Source organism: Phasianus colchicus, chromosome 9 (assembly GCF_987193195.1).
Source record: "Phasianus colchicus chromosome 9, bPhaCol1.hap1.1, whole genome shotgun sequence".
In the NCBI taxonomy this organism is placed as follows: domain Eukaryota; kingdom Metazoa; phylum Chordata; class Aves; order Galliformes; family Phasianidae; genus Phasianus; species Phasianus colchicus.
In genome coordinates, this window is record NC_143444.1 from 21,457,862 (window position 1) to 21,477,401 (window position 19,540).

The window sequence follows — 19,540 nt, forward strand, 5'->3', positions numbered from 1 at the left end:
GCGCCTGTTAAACCTCGCGTCGCTCTGGAAACATCACGGGCTCTTCGCCCGGCCGCCGCTGCTGAAGGGCACCCCCTGGAGGCCCCGCCGGCGGTTCGGAAGAGTAAGGCCGCACGCCTCCGATGAAATCTCGCCCTTCCCCGCCCCAGGTCTCGCGAGGTTCTCCCGCTCTTCCTCCCCCCTCCCCGAGCACGATGCAGCGCAGGAATGTGAAAGGCTCCCGCCCGCCGCCATTTTCTTTCTTTCTTGGCAGGCAGCGAGCGGGGCAGGAAGCGGTGGCGGAGCGAGTATGGCGGACTATTCTACGGTGCCCCCTCCTGCTTCGGGCGCGCCCGGGGGAGGCGGCGGTGGAGGTGGAGGAGTGAACGATGCCTTTAAAGACGCGCTGCAGAGAGCTAGGCAGGTGCGTGAGGAACGCGGCTGTGCAATCAATGGGCGCCCAGGGCAGCTCCCGGCCGGGCCTCGGCGCCTGAGCGCGGGGGGGCGGTGAGGAGGGGCGCTCCGCCGGCTCCTCAGCGTGGTGGGGGGTGGGGGAGCGGCGTCGTCCCGTGCCCGCGCCTCCCTCCGCGCCGCCAGTCCGCCTTCCTCGGGGTGGCGGAAGGTTTCCCGGCCAGCCTTCGGCCGCCTCCGCTCCGCCATTGCTCGCGGGGCTCCGCGCCGCCGCAGGGCCTGAGGGGAGGCGAAATCTCGGCGGGCGCGGCGCCTTATCGCGGCCCGGGCTCGGCGCGGGAGGGCGGCTCCGTTCTCGGCCCCGTATTGTGTCCCCCGAGGCGCCCGCGCTGCCCGCCGACCTGCTCAGACCGGTTGGGAAGGCGCGGACTGAGGGCTGCGATTCGGAAATTCTTCAGCCCGAAGTTCCCTTTGTAGTTGTTGCGCTACGGGCGATGCTTTCATGATTTCTCAGGCAAAATTTTCGCCTCGTCCGGTAATAACCGATCGCGGTTTGGGCAACGTTTGAAGAGCTGGCGTAGTCGGGACTGGCTCCAGCAGTCGAGCTCTCCGACGTGCCGCAGTGTTTCTTGAAGAACGGGCAGGAAAGGAAAAGCCCCTTTTAGGAGGGGAAAAAAAAAAAAAAAAAAAGTTATTTGAAGAGTAGGGGTTGTTTAACCGATTAAATAATATAGAAAGCTTTGACATTAAAGGATGACCGCGGTCTCCTGGAATACACTAAAAAAATTAACCTCTCTTTGCCAGAGCTGTTTTAGCAGCAGCCTTCCATTTACTTGTTTTGGGTCGTCGTAGTTGTATCATCTGAAGAGCTTAATGTTGTTCAGAAGATCTGCTTCTTGTTGTTGTTTTTTCCCTCATATCTGCCTTTTGTTTAGATTGCAGCAAAAATTGGAGGAGATGCTGGTACATCCATGAATTCCAATGACTACGGTTATGGAGGACAAAAAAGACCTCTTGAGGATGGAGGTATGCACTCCTTACTGCTGCATTTATTTTTGCTCAGTGTGGTCAGGGTGCCAGAAAGATTTCAGGTGCTGTTTTTTGTTTTGTTTTCCATAGCACAATACAAAAGCATTTTGTTCCCTTTATAGATCATGACATGCTTTTTCATTTTCAGTTCAATGGGGAAACTTCTTTTAAACCACTGCTTTAAAATACTTTAAACTGTGGCTTAAAATTATTAAGAAAAAAAATGTGTGCTGGGGAGGGGGGCAGATAATTTTGTGGCTGAGAAACGCTTGTTACAGGTATGTCATTGAAGTCTTCTGTTTCTTACATCCAACAGATTGCAGTTTCCGAATGGTAATTAGAATGAGAAGTGGCCATTCTTTGGGTTATTTCATATACTTTATTATCACACAGGTTCAATTAATAGTATTAATGAATTTTATTGTAAAAGCATAGGACTCTAAAAAAAGACAGGAAGGTAAATTTTCTACTTTGTAGACATTTTCACTTAGTCTAATATTAAAGTATATAATACATACGAGATCATAGTTAAGTCTCCTAGTTTGTTGCAGGTTTTTGGATTTCCTTTATACTGTAATAAAGATTTCTCCTGAAGTGTGTGTGTGTGTCCTCTTCTGTCTCTTACTAAGCAGCCAGTTTTAACTGAACAGGGTTTGATATGTTTAGTAAACTCTCAAAATCCTGGCTAAAATATGGAAAGAAATCTCTGAACTTGTTGAAATGTTCTCGTAGGTCTTACAAAAGGGCAATGCTTTTTTTTTTTTCCTTTGAGAGGATTGAAACTCAGTCTACAGAATGTAACTAAGGCTTTATATCAGGAGTTCTTGTGTCCTGTAATAAAGTTTTTTTTTCTATTGATGGTGAGGTTTTTAATATACAAAAATGAGCTAATGATGCTTCAGATGATATATGTAATGTATTCTTTTTATTTTATGTGTAGATGGCTCTTGGACAAGTCCGAGCAGTACAACACACTGGGAGGGAATGCCCTCTCCTTTTAAAGGCAGGAATTTTTATTTATTACCTGTGTTTAGTATGTAAACATGACATAAACTAGTGGATCTTTCTGGATAGACACAAATATTTCTTGGAATATGTGTCTTGAATTTTTGCTGCACATAAATTATGGTGGTTCATATAACCTATATTTTGGGGTGGGAAGGAAGCATCTGAAGTCTGTCCTTTCAGATAAAGGTTAATTATGCCTTTTATTCCTTTATTGTACAAAAAGGATTTGGATGGTAGTGATGTAGTTGCTTTGAATCTGCTTTTTTTTATTTTTGAAGTTTTATGCTATGAAATGCTTGGTATTTGGATAGGAGTTTTGTTCCAACATTCAGGTTGAGATTGCATTGCTATGTGATACTATTGCATTTTCAAATGTTTGATCTAGACTTGTAGCCATTGTCAGAATTTTTTCTTTAAATTGTTGTTAGTTTTTGTATGGATTTTTTTAAACTATAGAAGCATCATTAGCTTGAGCAACCAATAGACCTAAACTTTGTTCCTTGTCTTAGTTAAGTTTCAGTGACTGGGTATCTGAGTGATCTACTGTGTGTTCTAAAATCTCCACCTTTTGTTTAACTACTGAATAGATATGCAGAAAAACCTAACATCTTTTCAGCTGTACTAACCAAGTGCTGAGTGCTCGTGAGATTCTTTCTTCTATTCAGATGATCAACTCCCTGAAATTGGAGAAAAATAAAAAAGGAAAAATAAAAAAAGGGGGACTAAAATACACTGGAAAGTTGCACTTCACACTAAAAGGTGTTAACAGTTCTTGAATTTCTTGGCAAAATATTTAAAAAATCTTAATTTTGCAGATCAACCAGATGCTAAGAAAGTTGCTCCTCAGAATGACTGTAAGTAGTTTTTATTTTGTTGGAAAAAAAAAATCCTAAACAAATGTAGTATTTTCAGAATGACAGTTTCAAACTGTGTTCTGGTAGGTGCTATTTTAATCAGTGAGATCAAAAGAATGGCTGGGGGGTTATGCCTTCCTTCTTTCAAGCTGTGCAGATCTGCTTGGTGAAACTGAAAAGGATATGTTAGCAACAATTGAGAATGTTTTTGTTACATTTTTAAACTTCTTGATAAGACTTCTTAAAAAGACAGTTTGGACAGACGTCTGTGCGGATGAATTTTATCAAACAAAAAGCTGTGAGATATAGCATTTTCTGGAATTTAATTTTCAAAACTTGCTTTATAGCTTTTGGAAATCAGCTACCACCAATGCATCAACAACAAAGGTAAGAGTTAACGCTACGTCTTATGTAAACCTTTCCACTGTACTGAAAGAAAGCAGTTTCAAGAAATTCTTTTGGAAAAGTGATATCAATGCATGAAACAGTTACTCCATGTTTGTGTCATACATTGAAATTTAGCTGCAGAATTCCCACGCCAAACCTTTAAAATGCATCTGGTAATATCTTGTTGTCTGTCTTTTCTTGGCAGTCAATGCTGTGCATCTAAAATAGTAGGAGGAAAATGAATTGCTTTTCCTTAGTAGTGTTATCAAAAGTTGGAAGTAGATCTAAAGAGAAAGGAACTTGGTGCTGTCCTAGTAATAGATTAAAGCGGTAGATTTTAGGGGTAGAGTTAACACAGTTTATCATTCAGTCAGCTACTTTTGGTACAACTTAAGTTTTTGTTACTTGTCTGTAAACAAATGCATCCAAAGTATTCTGTCCTTTGCTGTTGAGGGACACATAGATGAAACTATTTTAATAATACACTGGCCTTTTCTATATTCCATGCCAGTTAATAAAAAGAATAAAGGAAAGAATCAACTGATTCATGTTAAATTTGTTTTGGTCACATTTGAATATTCTTAGTTTGCTTGCCACTATGCTTGTGTGTGACTTTTAAAGTTAGCGAGAGGCATGAATGCCAAGTCAATGGCTGGGGCACTGACTTCCTTCCTCTAGTTTAATGGGATGTTATCTCTGAATTTAGTGCTTTGGTGTCTGTATGCTCATTGTCTTTGTTTGATTTAACCTTCTGTACAGGTCTGTGATGACAGAGGAGTACAAAGTTCCAGATGGAATGGTTGGATTCAGTAAGTAGACTGACTATAGTATTGAGTTATAGTGAGGGATTTTAGCAGATGCCGTTAATACAAATATTTTTCTCTATTTTCTTTCTCCAAGTCATTGGCAGAGGTGGAGAGCAGATCTCACGCATACAGCAAGAGTCAGGATGTAAAATACAGATTGCACCTGGTAATTATTTGTTTGCTTTTTTTTTTGTCTGGTTGCCTTCATACATACCTTCATTTAAGGTACATTTTAATTCATGTGCTAATCACAGTTATCACAGATTAAAGAAGCACAAAGTAATGTAGTAGAAAGAACTCTACTTCAGTGACCTTCTGGTTTATGTATTATGTCTAGCTTCATCAACTCTTACTGACTGCTAAATTCATTTTATTTCATAACCCTAGATAGTGGGGGCCTGCCTGAAAGATCATGCATGTTAACTGGAACCCCAGAATCTGTTCAGTAAGTAAAATTCCTGATATTCATACTTAAATATGCAGTACATTTCATTTTTTAGATCTAAATGTAATGTTTAGGTACTGTTTGTTTCCATTCAAGAGGCTAACTATGTACAAAATCCCTGATACTGCAGTCAGGTCCCTCAGTATATTTGTGGCTTTAAGACAAGAGTATGTATATAATTACCAAACTTAAATTTCTAAGTCCAAAACATGTTTTTGGTAGTGTTTATCTAACTGTTACTTCTTGAGGATGAAATGCACAACTGAGTGATTAAAAAATAAAAATCTAATGTGCAAAAAATGAAACTCAATTGCAATTCAAAAGATTAAGGAGGAGAGTAATGTTTAAGAGAAGGGGTTACTCAAAGTGCGGTTTCACAGTTCTGAAGTATGTATTTGGTGTAAACTGTGTAACCAGAGGTACAAAAGTAATGCCAATCAGTAAAATACACTTCAGCTTTCCTGTGTTGAGAGGAGAAGGTGATAGTGAAATCATTTTTTTACTGGGACAGAAGTTTTATGCTTACTTGAAGACTTGCTTATCTTGGCTTAGCTAGGAATGATCTTAGCTGCCTTGGTGTACTTGGTAGTGCCTCATTAGCTGCTCCCACTTTATAGTTTCAGGTAAGGCCTACAGCTACATGTTGTTCCATTGTTAAAGTAGCATGGCATTCACCTTGTACCTTGCAGCTAAGTATGACGCTGTTCATAATGTCATTCCTTTATGGGAGTTTCCTTTCTAATTATAGTCTATTCGGCTCACGTGTTACAAGGAAGAGTTTGTAAGTGGTGTTAGTGCTGTAATAATGATTTTACTTTGGCACTTGATGATATGTGAGGTGTCTGCTTTTCTTGTAATGGTTAGAAGTGCCAATATCCTTACATTTCATGCAGAATTGAAAAGCAACTAAGACTGTACTGGATATTAATGCTAGGTTTATTATAGTCTTTTTTTAATTTCTTTTACCTTGTTTGTAAGTGTTAGTATCAAATACTCTAAAACTAGCTGCTTGTAGGTGAAAGAAAAAGTTCTCACACTCGGTTGCCCAAATTAATTAAGTAATTAATTAAGAGTAAAGTTAGAATAAGCTTTTGTTTTTTGTGATTTTCTTGCACTGGGCAAGAATAAACAGTGGCTATGTCAACTCCTCAATTAACAGTGAAAGTTTTAATAATATTTTTAAGGATGAGGTTTCCATCTTTTTTTCCTGAATTAAGTTTTCTCTGTGTAATTCTGGCAAAATAGTCATGTTTGAGGGGGCAACATTTACTTCTGTATTTGGTAAAGGAACACTATCTTGGGATGTTGGGGTGCTTTTAGGCCTACCGCATTACTTTGTCATTAGTTTCTTAGGATTCTGGTAATAAATTTACTGAGTTTTTCCTTATTTCTTAGGGTGAAAGTGATTATGCTTCCCCTGCAGAAATTTTTTGGCTGATGATAATTTTACAGAGAGCCTTTTGACATTCCTGGTGTTTCTCAGATTAGCTGCACATTGTGCAGTCTAGATTTATTTATTTTTTTTTTTGCACAGCCATGTATGTTGTTGTTCAGTACGACAAACAAACAAAACCCTGTGGATTTGATGACTTGAATCCTTGTAATTTACAGACCCTTCTGTGCTTGTCCTGATCAAGCAGAATGAAAGAATTAGTTGATGTGGATGAGTTGATATTTCAGCCTGTGAGCAGTTCAGGATACATCTGCGCATGTACAATTACTGCAGATATATAACTATAACTAAAAGACAGTCCTTTCAGTCTAGCTGTTGTTTGATGCATTGGAATGTTTTCCTAAGAAACTGCCCTCTCTCTGATCATCCTCTGGACCCACTTCAACAGATCCATGTCTCCAGCACTGAATTCAATACCTTGTGTGGGGTCTTGTGAGAGCAGAACAGAGGGGAAGAATCACATCCCTCATCCTGCTCATCGTGGTTCTTTTGATGCAGCCCAGGATGTGCTTGCAGCTTAAAAAGCCACCTGTGTATGCCTGACTCATTGAGTTTTAACATCAACCAATACTCTTCAGAACTTCTTCCAGTCCATTCTCCACCTTGCCTGTGTTTGTGCTTGGGATTTCCCTAACCCAGCTGGTTAGGAGATAGTGATCTTAATGATGGTTAATTTCCACAAACTTGGCAAAAATCATTGTCCAGCAGAGATACAATACCATTAATTGTTAAAGAAGCTGTTAGGTGTGTTCGACATTTTGATGCTAGAATACACACTGGAAAGAAACCTGGGAAAAGGATTAAAAACACTTTCCTTAGGAGAGCTGCGTCATGGTTGATACCAGATTACTTCTTTTTTTTCTTTCAAGGTCTTAAAGGAAGTTACAGAGGGGGTGCACTTGATGTCTTGTGAAGTATATGTTTATGAAGCAGCAGGTGTCGTTGATGCATTTCTGAAACTTAAGTGCATAAAGGGGTCTAAGATCTTTTAATTTGATTTCTTCTAAGGAGAACAGACATGAGCAACTGATAATTGCGGGACTAAGTGTGTTTATAAGCATGTATGTTCCTTCACAGATCAGCAAAAAGGTTACTTGATCAAATAGTTGAAAAGGGAAGACCTGCACCTGGCTTTCATCATGGTGATGGACCTGGAAATGCAGTCCAAGAAATTATGATTCCAGCAAGTAAAGCAGGATTAGTTATTGGTAAAGGTGGAGAGACAATTAAGCAATTACAGGTATGTATGTATCTGTTTTTTAAATGTGTGGTAGTATTAGATCTGGAGTGAGTATTAACCTCCCTTTTGTTGAATAGGAGCGAGCAGGTGTCAAAATGGTCATGATTCAAGATGGTCCACAGAACACTGGTGCTGACAAGCCCCTTAGAATAACTGGAGACCCTTATAAAGTTCAAGTAAGGAATCTTTCAGAATTCGGAGGATTTTAAAATCTGTGCTGATGTTGCAGTACCTAAATGAACTTTCTTTGTGTTTTTAGCAAGCCAAGGAAATGGTGCTGGAGTTAATTCGTGATCAAGGTGGCTTTAGAGAGGTGCGCAACGAATATGGGTCACGAATAGGAGGAAATGAAGGGATAGACGTAAGCATGGTTGAAAAACTTGTTCACTGTATTTTGAGATGTTAATGTTAAAATGTTAAAGTGATTAATATTGTTGAAAATTTTTGAATAGAAAGTAACTGTAGTTTGTAAGTGTTTGCTAATTGCTTAAGTTTTGCCTTTAAATGGTGTGCAGTATTCATTTTATTACCAACAGTTCTGAAGAACCTCAGTTAACTGGAGAATTTAAGTCTTGTAAATGAAAGCAAGTAAGTTTTATGGCTAAGTATATAATGGTATATAATGATGGATGTCATTACAGAAATTGGAGTTTAGACATTAGAATATTTAATTCCACCTGTTATGGAAGTTTTGAACTCATAACTTTATCAGAGGTGAAGTTGAAAGTTACACCTACTGACATCTGGTATTTAGGCCTATTAGAACTTCATGTTCTTTGCTTATGGAAAGTGTACTATCCACTGCAATTTCTGCCGTTATAAGAATGTGCAGTGCAGAGGATTTGCTTCTCTTTGATGTTTTCTTCCATTATTTATTGAGCTTGTGGCTTGATAGTTGATATTAAAAAATAAAGTAAAAAATCACTCTTCAAAAAGCCTGAAGTGGAATAGGTCCTGCCTTAGTTTACCATTCTAATACATTAACCTTTAATTTTGTTTAAGGTTCCAATACCACGGTTTGCTGTAGGTATTGTAATTGGAAGAAATGGAGAGATGATAAAAAAGATACAGAATGATGCTGGTGTTAGGATCCAATTTAAGCCAGGTTGGTAATAAATCTGTATGCTTTTGTGAATAAATTTTATGGATTACATATACTGGAATCGTTCATTTTTATTCTAGATGATGGAACAACTCCTGATAGAATAGCCCAAATCACAGGGCCTCCTGACAGATGTCAACATGCTGCAGAAATTATTACAGATCTCCTTCGAAGTGTTCAGGTTGGGTAATACTTAATGTTATTTCAAATCTGCTATTCAGCTTTTAGAAACCCTCTGTTAAAAGTAGTGTGTAACAAGAAAAATTGTAATGGTATCATCTGAATTTCCTTCAAAGTTAAGTCTGGGATATGAATGTTTGCTTTTACAGCTGCAGTTTTGGTAATCAAGTTGGCACTGGTAATACTGATTCAAAGACAGAACAGCAGTCGATCTCTGTTTTAGACTTGCTTTGTTTGTTGTTTTCTTAGTAGCCAGTATGCTGTTACCTTTAATTGAAATTAGTGCTTAAAAACAGTTTTTCATGAGATAGGCCTCGCCACTACATTGTTGGAAATTATATCTTTGTATATTTGAAACTTCTTGCTATTTTAGTTTATCCTTTCTATTTCAAAGATGAGGGATCTTTGATATGCAGAGTTGTGTAAAACAATTCAAGTGTTTTGTAAGAACTTGGTAAAACATCAGATCATTACTGAACAAATGATGTGATTATTCCAAGCAGTTAATCAGCTGGCATTAGTGATTTGTTTCTTTTTGTTTTTAGGCTGGTAACCCTGGTGGACCAGGAGGACCTGGTGGTAGAGGAAGGGGTAGAGGTCAAGGCAACTGGAACATGGGTCCCCCTGGTGGATTACAGGAGTTCAATTTTATTGTTCCCACTGGCAAAACTGGATTAATCATTGGCAAAGGCAATGTATCTTTATATATATGTGCATCTGTGTGTTTTTAAAAAAAAAAAATCATTTTTTCTTTCTGTTTCTATAAATAGCCATACCAAAGAGGTGCTTCAAGAAAAGCCTCTGCGTATGGTTCTGTATATAGCATAGCAATGCAGTCCTGCTGAATTGCAGCACTTGTAATATTCTTTTCATAGAATGGCTTGATTTGGAAAGAACTTTAAAGATCATGCACTTCAACTCCCTGACGTGAGCATGGTTGCCAGCTACTAGATCAGGCTGCCCAGTGCCCCATCCAGCCTGGCTGTGAATACCTCCAGGCATTCAGGATGAGGCATCCAGAACTTCATTGGGCAGCCTGTGCCAGTGCCTCACCATCCTCTGAGTTTTAAAGAAAAATAATAATAAAAAATTTCTTCTAACATCTAATCTAAATCTCCCCTCTTAGTTTAAAACCATTACCCCTTGTCCTAACACTATCAGGCTTTGGGTAAGAAAGATTCTCTTCAGCAGAACACACCTCAGTAGCTAAAAGCAATCAATTTCTCTAACTCACATATTTAACAGTGATAAATACTAAGCTACATTTGTAGTGTTTGCTAGATTCTTAAACATGTATTCTACTTAATTTGCATTTGAATTTGTTTCATCAGCCTAGTGTTACTGCATCTGTAAACAACTCTAAAACTGATTTTCAGACATGGTGAAGATCTTTTGCAGTGGAATCCTTTGACAGTTTCTTTGGTGTTTATTAAAATTATCACTTCTCATAGAATTTCATTTTTTAAGTTAGTGTATGCTTGTAAATGGTCATCTTCTTTTGTAGTTCAGTTCTTGACCTAGCAGGTTGATTTATTTTATTTGTTTTTAATGCCAAAGGACGTGTTTTGAAACTTTTGTTTCTACTAATGATACAGGTATCTTCTCGGGATTCTCTAACGGGAAGAGCTGGTTTAGGGGTGTTTGTATTTCTGTTGGTAGCGCACTGCAGAAAACACAAACATTGCCATATGTTCATTTACTAGGGAGTTTTGTAATGTAATACTGCTTTATGGTTGTACTCAATGATGACTGCAGGTATTGTTTGCTATTTGTGACTAATGTTATGTCTTTACATGAGTGGAAAAAGAAGTAAGCAATATAGTAAAAGTTCTTTGCTGTTTTTTGTTGTTTTTTTAAGTAACGATATTGTCTTAAATCATATTTTACTCATTTATTGCAATCAATAGTCTAGGTACAGTGAAGAGACTTTTATGTGCTCATAAAGTGCTCTTATACAACTCATGCATAAGTGACTTCTCAGTTCTTTTATTTTTAATTTCCTTACAGATGATTTTTCTCTGTTTTGATTGAATCTTAGTATTTTCACTTACTGCATTAATGTTAAAGTTGTCTGTTTCATTATAGGTGGTGAAACTATTAAAAGCATAAGCCAACAGTCTGGTGCTAGAATAGAACTTCAAAGAAATCCTCCTCCTAATGCAGATCCAAACATGAAGATGTTTACTATCCGTGGAACGCCCCAGCAAATAGATTATGCACGGCAACTTATAGAAGAAAAGATTGGAGTGAGTGTTCAAGTATATTTTGTTTTATAAGTGGTCTCTTGTGAGACTTTTTTCCTTTTATTTCACTTCAAATTACTTTATCAGATATTTAGTTGGTTGACAATGAGTTGTGTCTGTGTTGACAGTTAAGTTTATTTTTGTAATGGTAAGTTGTTGAATATGCCTGCTTTGTGCATACTTGATAACTTCAAAGATATCCTTCATTTTCTTAAAACTAGTAAACTCCTTGTTTAGTATTCTACTCTTTTATATATAGCCTTGGTATATTCAGTTACAGTTCTAATTCTTAAATGACACTGTATTTTTGGATGTCTGTATGTGCATGTAAAAAAGTTTACTGCCTGGTTTTTGTACCTGATCTTACAAATGTGTTGTTTTATTGTGATAGCCAGATTGAGATGCATCAGTATTTTAAAACACTGATGGTCTTGCTTTGTTGTTGGTGTTGTGCTTTTTTTTTTTTAATTCAACTTGTGGAAAAATCAGTGCTTTTCAGAAATTCTTCATCAAGAGAACTGAAATAAATGCAACTTAAAGCAGCTGTGGAAGTAATAATTTAACTCTATTTGTTAACCTAATTAGATGTTACCAAAACGAGCATGTTCTCCAAGGAAATTTAAAAGCCATCAGACCTTTTAGATTCCATTCTTAAATTGTTCATATTTATACATCTAAACTGCAGAAAAGTCCTTATTCTGGGTTTATTTTCATCAATGTGCTATTTCTCTTACAGGGTCCGGTAAATCCATTGGGTCCACCTGTTCCCCATGGACCCCATGGTGTTGTTCCTGGCCCACATGGACCTCCTGGGCCACCAGGCCCTGGTGCTCCCATGGGACCATATAACCCAGCTCCTTATAATCCAGGGCCTCCTGGCCCAGCACCTCAGTAAGTATTGCTTCAACGAACTTTCTTCTTTGTAGTGTGATCCTGAGTCTGGTTCTCAATTTATTCTATTACTTTGTCTTTTCTAGTGGTCCTCCAGCTCCGTATGCTCCTCAAGGATGGGGAAATGCTTATCCGCACTGGCAGCCACCAAATCCACCAGATCCAGGTAGGGAATGGAGCACAGTTTACTGTAGTGTGGTAATCTTCGAGTGTGTTTGTTTTGTCCTTATAAGTATCTGCATTCTTAATACATGTGTTTCACTGGTAAATCTGAAAGGTTTTCTTTACAGATGGTCAGTTTATGTATGACTTATACTTTCCCAGTTTCTTGAGATGTTGAAATGTGGTTGTTAGAGCTGCAATGTGCTTCTTCATTAAATGTTATTGATCTTGCATCCTGGTTTATGATACTTCTTGTGAGGTGCTTGGTTATCTGATTTTGTGCAAATCCATCCATTTTTTCTTGTAATGGAATATGATTAGCTTTTATGTTGTTACATAAAGTTCTTTGAGAATATGTTTTCTTTTTCAGTTCTCAATGAGTTCTTATTTTATTTTAAACAGCCTTCCTGATCCTGACTTTGAACAGTATGCTGTATTGTGTATTTCTAGCTTTTGTTGACCTATATGAGATTGCTCTTCAGAGTCTGGTACAAATATATTTTGTTCCGTTGTTTTTGAGGAATAAAACTTCTGTTGCACTGTTTTTAGTACAGTAAAAGTACATAGGATTATGTATTTTGAGGCTTTGCTATAATAGTTTTGTATTTTCTTTGAAATGCATCTTTGTAGGATCTGTTTTTTCTATTTCTGTTTATCTTTGTCAAAATCAGGAGTTTTTTCTTAATTACAACTTCCTGAAGTTTTAGTCTCCTGCTTTTAAGTTACATCCTTTGGTTGGACTAAAGCAAGTGGGGAATCTCAACTGCAGTCACAGAAGGCATGGTAAGGCTAGATGCTTGAGTCACTTGTACCTCATTTGTTTGAGGCAGGCATTCTTCGGAACTTCAACTGAAAGATTTCAGTTTCCTTTTTTGTTAAAATGGAATACATCATTTTCTGATAGCCACTGATCCTGGAACGAGTGGAAAAAGATAGGACTTACGATGTTACCAGCTAGAGTTTCGTTTGCATTGAAGTCTTTTATATAGCTACTCTTGGCAAAGAACCATCTGTAGATTCAGTTCCTAAACTTATATGGTAATTTTGCATGCATTCTGTTTTGTATTTAAAAATGCCTGTTGCCATACTTTAAAGTAGAATGATTCAGGATGACTTCACTTGAAGTCTCAGCCTACCAGTTGTCATTTAATTCAAAACCACTGCCAAAAAGTTGGTCTTATCATTACCACATTTTTATGGCTGTATTAAGAAAAATGGTAAATACTTGTCTGGATAATTTTATTGCTGTTTTTCAGGTAAATACTTGACTTATCTAATGAGGTTTTCATTGGTGCAGTGTTTCTTTTGACTAGCTTCTACTTGAACAATTTCTATACAGGTGTCGACAGTCACTCATTTCAACACAATAAATGGGTCATTTTTTTGGTGTTGTCTTTTTTTTTCCCCTCAGATTCTTTTTCCATGCCATGCTATTATTGTTGCACGGTATGGAGCTAGTTACTACAGTCAGATTCTTTGGAAATTCAGTGAACCGCATATTGTGTTCTTCTGTTCTGGAGCTATAAAAGGCGAGGGGTGGGGGGTGGAACCAAGCAATCGCTTATTTGCTATTTCCAGGTAACCTTAGAATCCTACACATTAGCTCTGTGTTAAATGAGGCTGTGTAGTATTGGCTACATCTGTCATGAGTATACTGTTCTGTGTTTATCCATGCAAGCTGTTTGATAGATGTGGTTCCTTCTGCTTTTACGTTCAGTAACATGTTAAGCTGAGTATGCAACTCCTCTCTTGTGTGGAAGCTTTTCTGCAGTGAACATGTGGTAGGTTTTCCTTTGACAGTCTCCTCAGAAAAGTTAAGCACAGCACTGCTTAAATCCACAGTTGTCAAAGCTAGCAGTGTAGTTTAAAAGGGGAAAAGCCAACTGTTAACTTCGCTTTTTATATGCTGATACTACTGTATGCATATTGACTGGTTACATCTGACTGTTTAATGCAATACTGCATGAAATTTGTTGTGTTCTGGTTTTCATGTCTGATGTTTTTTCTCAGGGAATTTCTTCTTTGTCTTCAGTCAGGCACTTGCTTACCTATTTTTGTTTGGGGAAAACATATTTTCATTCCCATAGTAGTTCTCCTAAAATGTCGTTTGTATATGTGTTCTTATGTGAAATTTTTCATCATTTGGCCCCAGTTATTTGCAGATATTTATGTTCTTCAAGGATGCAAATCATACTAAAGGAAGCTGGTTGTGTTATAGAACATCATGGTTTCTAATAACAGATACAAAATTTTTGCGGATTGCCAGTGTGTTAATGTAATCAATCTCTGTGTGATTCAGCAAGAAGAATAACCGTTCCTACAGGCTATATGTGAGAAACGTTAGAGAAATAAGACTCTAGGAAGCAACATCATTGGCCTACCTAGATGTAGTTAAAAATAAGGGAAGCATGGAAATAGCCACAGAAGATGCGAATGTTGCAATCATTTGTTTTACTAAAAAGCTGTAAGTAAACAGTGATGCTTTATAGCCACGTATGGGAATCCAGGTTCTTAAAAATACTGTGTTTCTGTATTTTACTGTTTAAAAAAAACATTGCATTTGCCTTATTTTTGCCAATATTGTGGGTACAAGGCTATTATGAGAGTGAAACCATTAAAGTTTGGTAATAGAATGATTGATTGTGGCAGCTGTTTAGTAACATGACTGCTTAATAATTTTTAATATGTTTCTGCTTAAAAAAATTAATACATGGTGTTGTAGCAGTCTTGTGAAAGTATGCTTTATACAATGCACTTATACAAAACCCAATAGAAAGCTTGTGCTAGAAAGGAAAAATAGAAGGCTGACATGATTAATTAGATGGATTTTTCTTTGGAGGAAAGTAGAGGTGCCTAGGGCAGAGTTAATTGAGAGCACTGTTTTCATAAGTGCTTGTATTTCCTTTCATAGGTAAGCCAGGAACAGATCCTAATTCAGCGGCATGGGCAGCTTACTATGCTCACTATTATCAGCAGCAAGCACAGCCACCACCTGCAGCCCCTCCTGGTGGACCAGCTACAACCCAAACCAACGGACAAGGTAGCTGCTCAGTAAAGTGGATAAGTTTCTCATTGCTGTGGGTGTAGATGTGCTATAATGTTCTATTTATATGTTGGGTAACGTTACTGTAAGGTAAATTACCTCCCCTATAAGGACAGGCTGAGGGAGCTGGGCTTGTTCAGCCTGGAGAAAAGAAGGCTGCGGGGTGACCTCAGTGCAGCATTTCAGTACCTGAAGGGAGCCTGCAGAGGGAAGGGGAATCAACTCTTTGAAAGGGTAGATAACTGCAGGAGGAGGGGAAATAGTTTTAAGTTGAGGGAGTGGAGATTTAGGTTGGATGTCAGGGGAAGTTCTTTACAGAGAGAGTGGTGAGGTGCTGGAACAGGCTGCCCAGAGAGGTTGTGGATGCCCTGTCCCTGGAAGTGTTCAAGGCCAGATTGGATGGGGCCCTGGGCAGCCTGGTCTAGCATTAAATGAGGAGGTTGGTGGCCCTGCATGTGGCAGAGGGGTTGGAGTTTTATGATCCTTGAGGTCCCTTTCAGCCCTGGCCATTCTGTGATTCTGTAAGTTGTTTTCTTAGAAGAATATTGTTTACAGCTTTCAGTGTTGCTGTTCCTTATGTCAGCTTTAATGAAGGTAGTCTTTTCTGTCTTGTAATGTAACTCCAAACACATAATTTTCCTGCTACTTAGGCTAGTTTAATTTGCATCTTCATAGTGTGGTCAGTCAGAAGTAAAAATGGAATGAGCCAGTTAATTGCCATTTGCTTGAACAGTTGCCTCGCTTCCTGTGGTTTTAAGAAAATTATAGTTGTAGTATTAAGTTGTGTATTTCAATAGTTAGAGGCTTGATGCATTTTAATTAGCATTAATTAGCATGTACTGTGAGTGATGTATGCTTTTCTGAATTTTGATTGCATGCTGAATACTTTACATAATTCTTGGTTTCTTTTAGTTATTGTTTGCATTTATAGCAGCTTATTTCACATAGGCTTTTAGTGAAGCATTTGAGTAATATTGAGATTATTGCTTAAAAAATTCATCTGATTATAAACTGTTATATAAAACCAAAATTAGTCATTTTATTTAAACCTTTATTTCTTGTTGCTCAATTCAGGAGATCAGCCAAACCCAGCCCCAGCAGGGCAGGTTGACTATACAAAGGCATGGGAGGAATACTACAAAAAAATGGGTATGTGTGAATATTTTTCTTGTTTTGTGGTAGGATGTTGTAGGAGATCTGCATGTCTCATTTGATCTATTTTTCTTAGTTAGAAAAATGCATTATGGACTTCTCCCCTAAACTGTAGCACTAAAATCCTGAACCTTGGAAGAAAAGCAGAGAATAATAGTGAAGGCATTTAATTGTATTAATTCCAGTAATGAGCTTTGGAAAAAAACCTTCTGCTTAAAGATGTCTGTACTTGATCACTGGGAAACAATCATTTTTAGGTGCTTAAAATTTTGAGTATTTAGAATATTTTCAAGTACATTTTGGAGGTCTAGTTTATTTTTTAATGAAAATGTTGGTTTTTGGTGTTCAGTAGATTTGCTGTATATGCTTTCAGTTATCTTCCATCTGCTTGTTCTGCTTTCTGTGACTTTCTGTGATCAAGGTATTAAAGTAATACCTAGCTTTCATTTATGTGATGTGTTTTTTTAATAGTATTTGCTTTGCAGCATTTAAGTGTTGTGCTTTCAGCTGAAGTTTATGTATTGTTGCAAGCTTCTTGAAAATGGTTTGATCAGCCTGACTTCTAAGAAGCAAAGTGTATTTACATTTACAGTTTAAGGTTCCATCACTAACTAATTAAAGAGAGAATATGTGATATTTTGCATTGGCAGAAAGTGCTATCTTTTTAATCATGGTAAAGTCTTGTATGTAAATGTTTAGACTGTACTGATCCCTCATGTTTATTATACATGATGTAGATTTGTATAAGAGGATATCTGATTTATTTGTTGGTTTTTCATTTGTTGGGGGTTCTTTTGTTTGTTTAATTTTACTGGGACAGGTTTTTTTTTGTATTCTTTTCTCCCCTCTTTGTATGGCACCCCCTTCTCTTCAGTAAAATATTTTAAAAGCTTTGGAGTTAGGAGTAATAACATGCTTAGTTCCTCCTACCACTGTGCAACTAACTTGATCTCAACTTGTCAAGACATAACTTTTATTCTTATTTTGGTGTAGCATATTTAAATGAAACTAAAGATTGATGTTATTTCAAGAACTGTGTATCAAACTGTAAAAATTGAACTTTGAAATATGTGGTTTTTAAGAGGTAATGAACATTCTTTCTCTTCCAGTTTGATTTAACTAGTTTTTTTTATTGTTTGGTTTGGTTTTGGTGGTGGTTAATTGTTTTCTAAATTTGCTGTCTCAGTTACTACAGCTCACATGGTCAGTGCAAGGTACCAGAGCTTTTTTATTGCCCTTAAATTAAGAGTAATTTAATTTGTTAGCAGGAACTCTGCCATCTTTTTGATTTGTTACCTCTGAAAAGCAAAGTGAGGATTGCAGTAGTCTTGCACTTGCTCTAGCTAAATACTGGCTAGAAAGGTGGTGGGTAGCTCTGGGGAGCAAGTCAAAAAAGGAGTCTTAACTTTAAGAAGACGACATTAGGAAATGTAAAGAATTGTTCTTAAAGTTCAAAATGGATAAATTCTAACAAAAATCAAGTAAGAGGTAAAACATGCAGTTCTGATCTTTTTTTTTTTCCTCGTCTTTGCCTGAGTTTGCAAATCATAAAAGCCTTCTGCTTTTCAGAATTGTGGGTCATTCTTGGATTCCATTTCAGATTTCTCACAGCACAGATTATTACATAGTTGATGTTAAAAAAAAAAATTGTACATATGCTGTTTCAGGTAATAGAACTGAAACATGGGTGCAGAGCCCAAATAATTTCAGTTCTGCTACTGGAGAAGACTACATTGATAAGCCAGTGATAAACCCATGGTGGTGCTAAGCTGAACAAGTTTCATGTGATACTGCAACTAATGCTATGGATTTTTCTCATATAGTGACCTGAAAACTAAAGTGCTCTGAATATTGGAATGAAAACTGGAATGCTGTTTTACTAAGTGACTTTCTACTTGTTTAATAGGACACAGCTAATCACAGAGAGCATGTGTTTTGCCTATGATTTTTAAGCATGTACTAACAGTGGCTTGAAAGTTACATGTTACCAACTCACAAACATAGTGGCAAGGTGCGTCCTGTTTTTCAGACCCTTGTTTTGCTCAGAAACTATTGCTTGAGTAGCAAATACAATTAAAAGTAAGACTGAAGAGGTAATGAAATTGCTTATGCACACCGGTAAGTTACTGTATGTGTGTCTTGTAGGTGGCTCAAGCCTTCTGCCTCCTAGTGCCCTAAGTCTTACATTTAAAAACTTGTTTTAAACTTCAAGTTAACAGGACGGCAGTTTAATGCTTGAAGGGCATATTGATGCTGTTGTCTTGAACAGAAGATGTACTATTTTTCTTCCTCTCTGCTAGAGTTCAAGTAAACATTTAACTACATAAGTAAAAATCTTCCAAGGATAATGGTTCCCAAGAAACACGAAGTCACATTTCACTAAAAGATCTGTATGTCATTGTAGGAGTTAATGCATATATTGCTTTGGAAACTTGGAAGAAGTGTATCCTGGCATGGTTTGTAGCCACATTTTCAAGATAGCTTTGGTTAAACTTGTTGATCAGAAGCATAAATTGTAATTTATGTTAGGGTATAAATGTAAACAGCAACATGTGGTTCCAGTTCAAAGTTTTCAGTAAATATAGGTTAGTTTTTCTAGGAAAACTTGTGTTACTGTATAATTAAAAAAAAAAATGGAGAGGTTTTTTGTTTTTTTTTTTAATGATACCAACAGCATAAGTGGAAAAACTTACATATTCTGTATGGTTAGAGAATGGAAGTCTGTAATTTGTAGGCATTTGAGATAGCACAGTGTCAGATATTCATATTTTCTGTTCACACTTTTTATTCCTGAGGAGTTTGGGATTAAAAACAAAAGGATAAAAACAAACAAACAAAAACATCTTTCTATCTGATATTGTAGAAAGCAGTTTATTAGAATCCTTGATACTTGTATTCCCCAGAAGACTGCTCTGTGGTCTTGTAGTTGAGTAAAAAGTGAGTTGATGTGGACAGTATTGAAAATTCCCAGCCTTCATCCTTTGGAAGCTCCCCCTTGTTAGCAGAAGATCAGATTAGGGGCACTGTCTTAAAATTGTAAAGAATGGAAGCTTGCATTTTACTTAGATTTGTTTGATGTAGTGTGGTAGGATAAGGTTTGATTTGGTAACGGTTTGGTTGGGGCAGTGGATGTGGGTCATATTCCAGTAGTAGTG

At 37.5% G+C, this 19,540-nt stretch overlaps 1 protein-coding gene across 16 annotated transcripts in view; it reads left to right on the plus strand.

Annotated features, from left to right (window-relative positions):
* Positions 1-20: 20 nt before the first annotated feature.
* FUBP1 (far upstream element binding protein 1) overlaps positions 21-19,540 on the plus strand; it is a 36,704-nt gene continuing 17,184 nt past the window's right edge. For 11 of the 16 annotated variants that reach the window (XM_090146481.1, XM_031600461.2, XM_090146486.1 and 8 more), the window contains exons 1-20: positions 21-149; positions 254-403; positions 1,326-1,416; positions 2,360-2,422; positions 3,243-3,281; positions 3,629-3,668; positions 4,428-4,477; positions 4,569-4,640; positions 4,862-4,919; positions 7,450-7,612; positions 7,690-7,788; positions 7,872-7,973; positions 8,615-8,717; positions 8,795-8,895; positions 9,440-9,584; positions 10,980-11,140; positions 11,874-12,028; positions 12,115-12,194; positions 15,102-15,230; positions 16,308-16,382. In XM_090146481.1, the coding sequence (XP_090002607.1) occupies positions 123-149; positions 254-403; positions 1,326-1,416; positions 2,360-2,422; positions 3,243-3,281; positions 3,629-3,668; positions 4,428-4,477; positions 4,569-4,640; positions 4,862-4,919; positions 7,450-7,612; positions 7,690-7,788; positions 7,872-7,973; positions 8,615-8,717; positions 8,795-8,895; positions 9,440-9,584; positions 10,980-11,140; positions 11,874-12,028; positions 12,115-12,194; positions 15,102-15,230; positions 16,308-16,382 (1,903 nt within the window). In that variant the 5' untranslated portion in view covers positions 21-122. Of the gene's footprint in view, positions 150-169; positions 404-1,325; positions 1,417-2,359; positions 2,423-3,242; positions 3,282-3,628; positions 3,669-4,427; positions 4,478-4,568; positions 4,641-4,861; positions 4,920-7,449; positions 7,613-7,689; positions 7,789-7,871; positions 7,974-8,614; positions 8,718-8,794; positions 8,896-9,439; positions 9,585-10,979; positions 11,141-11,873; positions 12,029-12,114; positions 12,195-15,101; positions 15,231-16,307; positions 16,383-19,540 lie in introns of those variants that run through there. The other 5 variants (XM_031600378.2, XM_090146493.1, XM_090146487.1 and 2 more) reach the window with 4 other exon arrangements.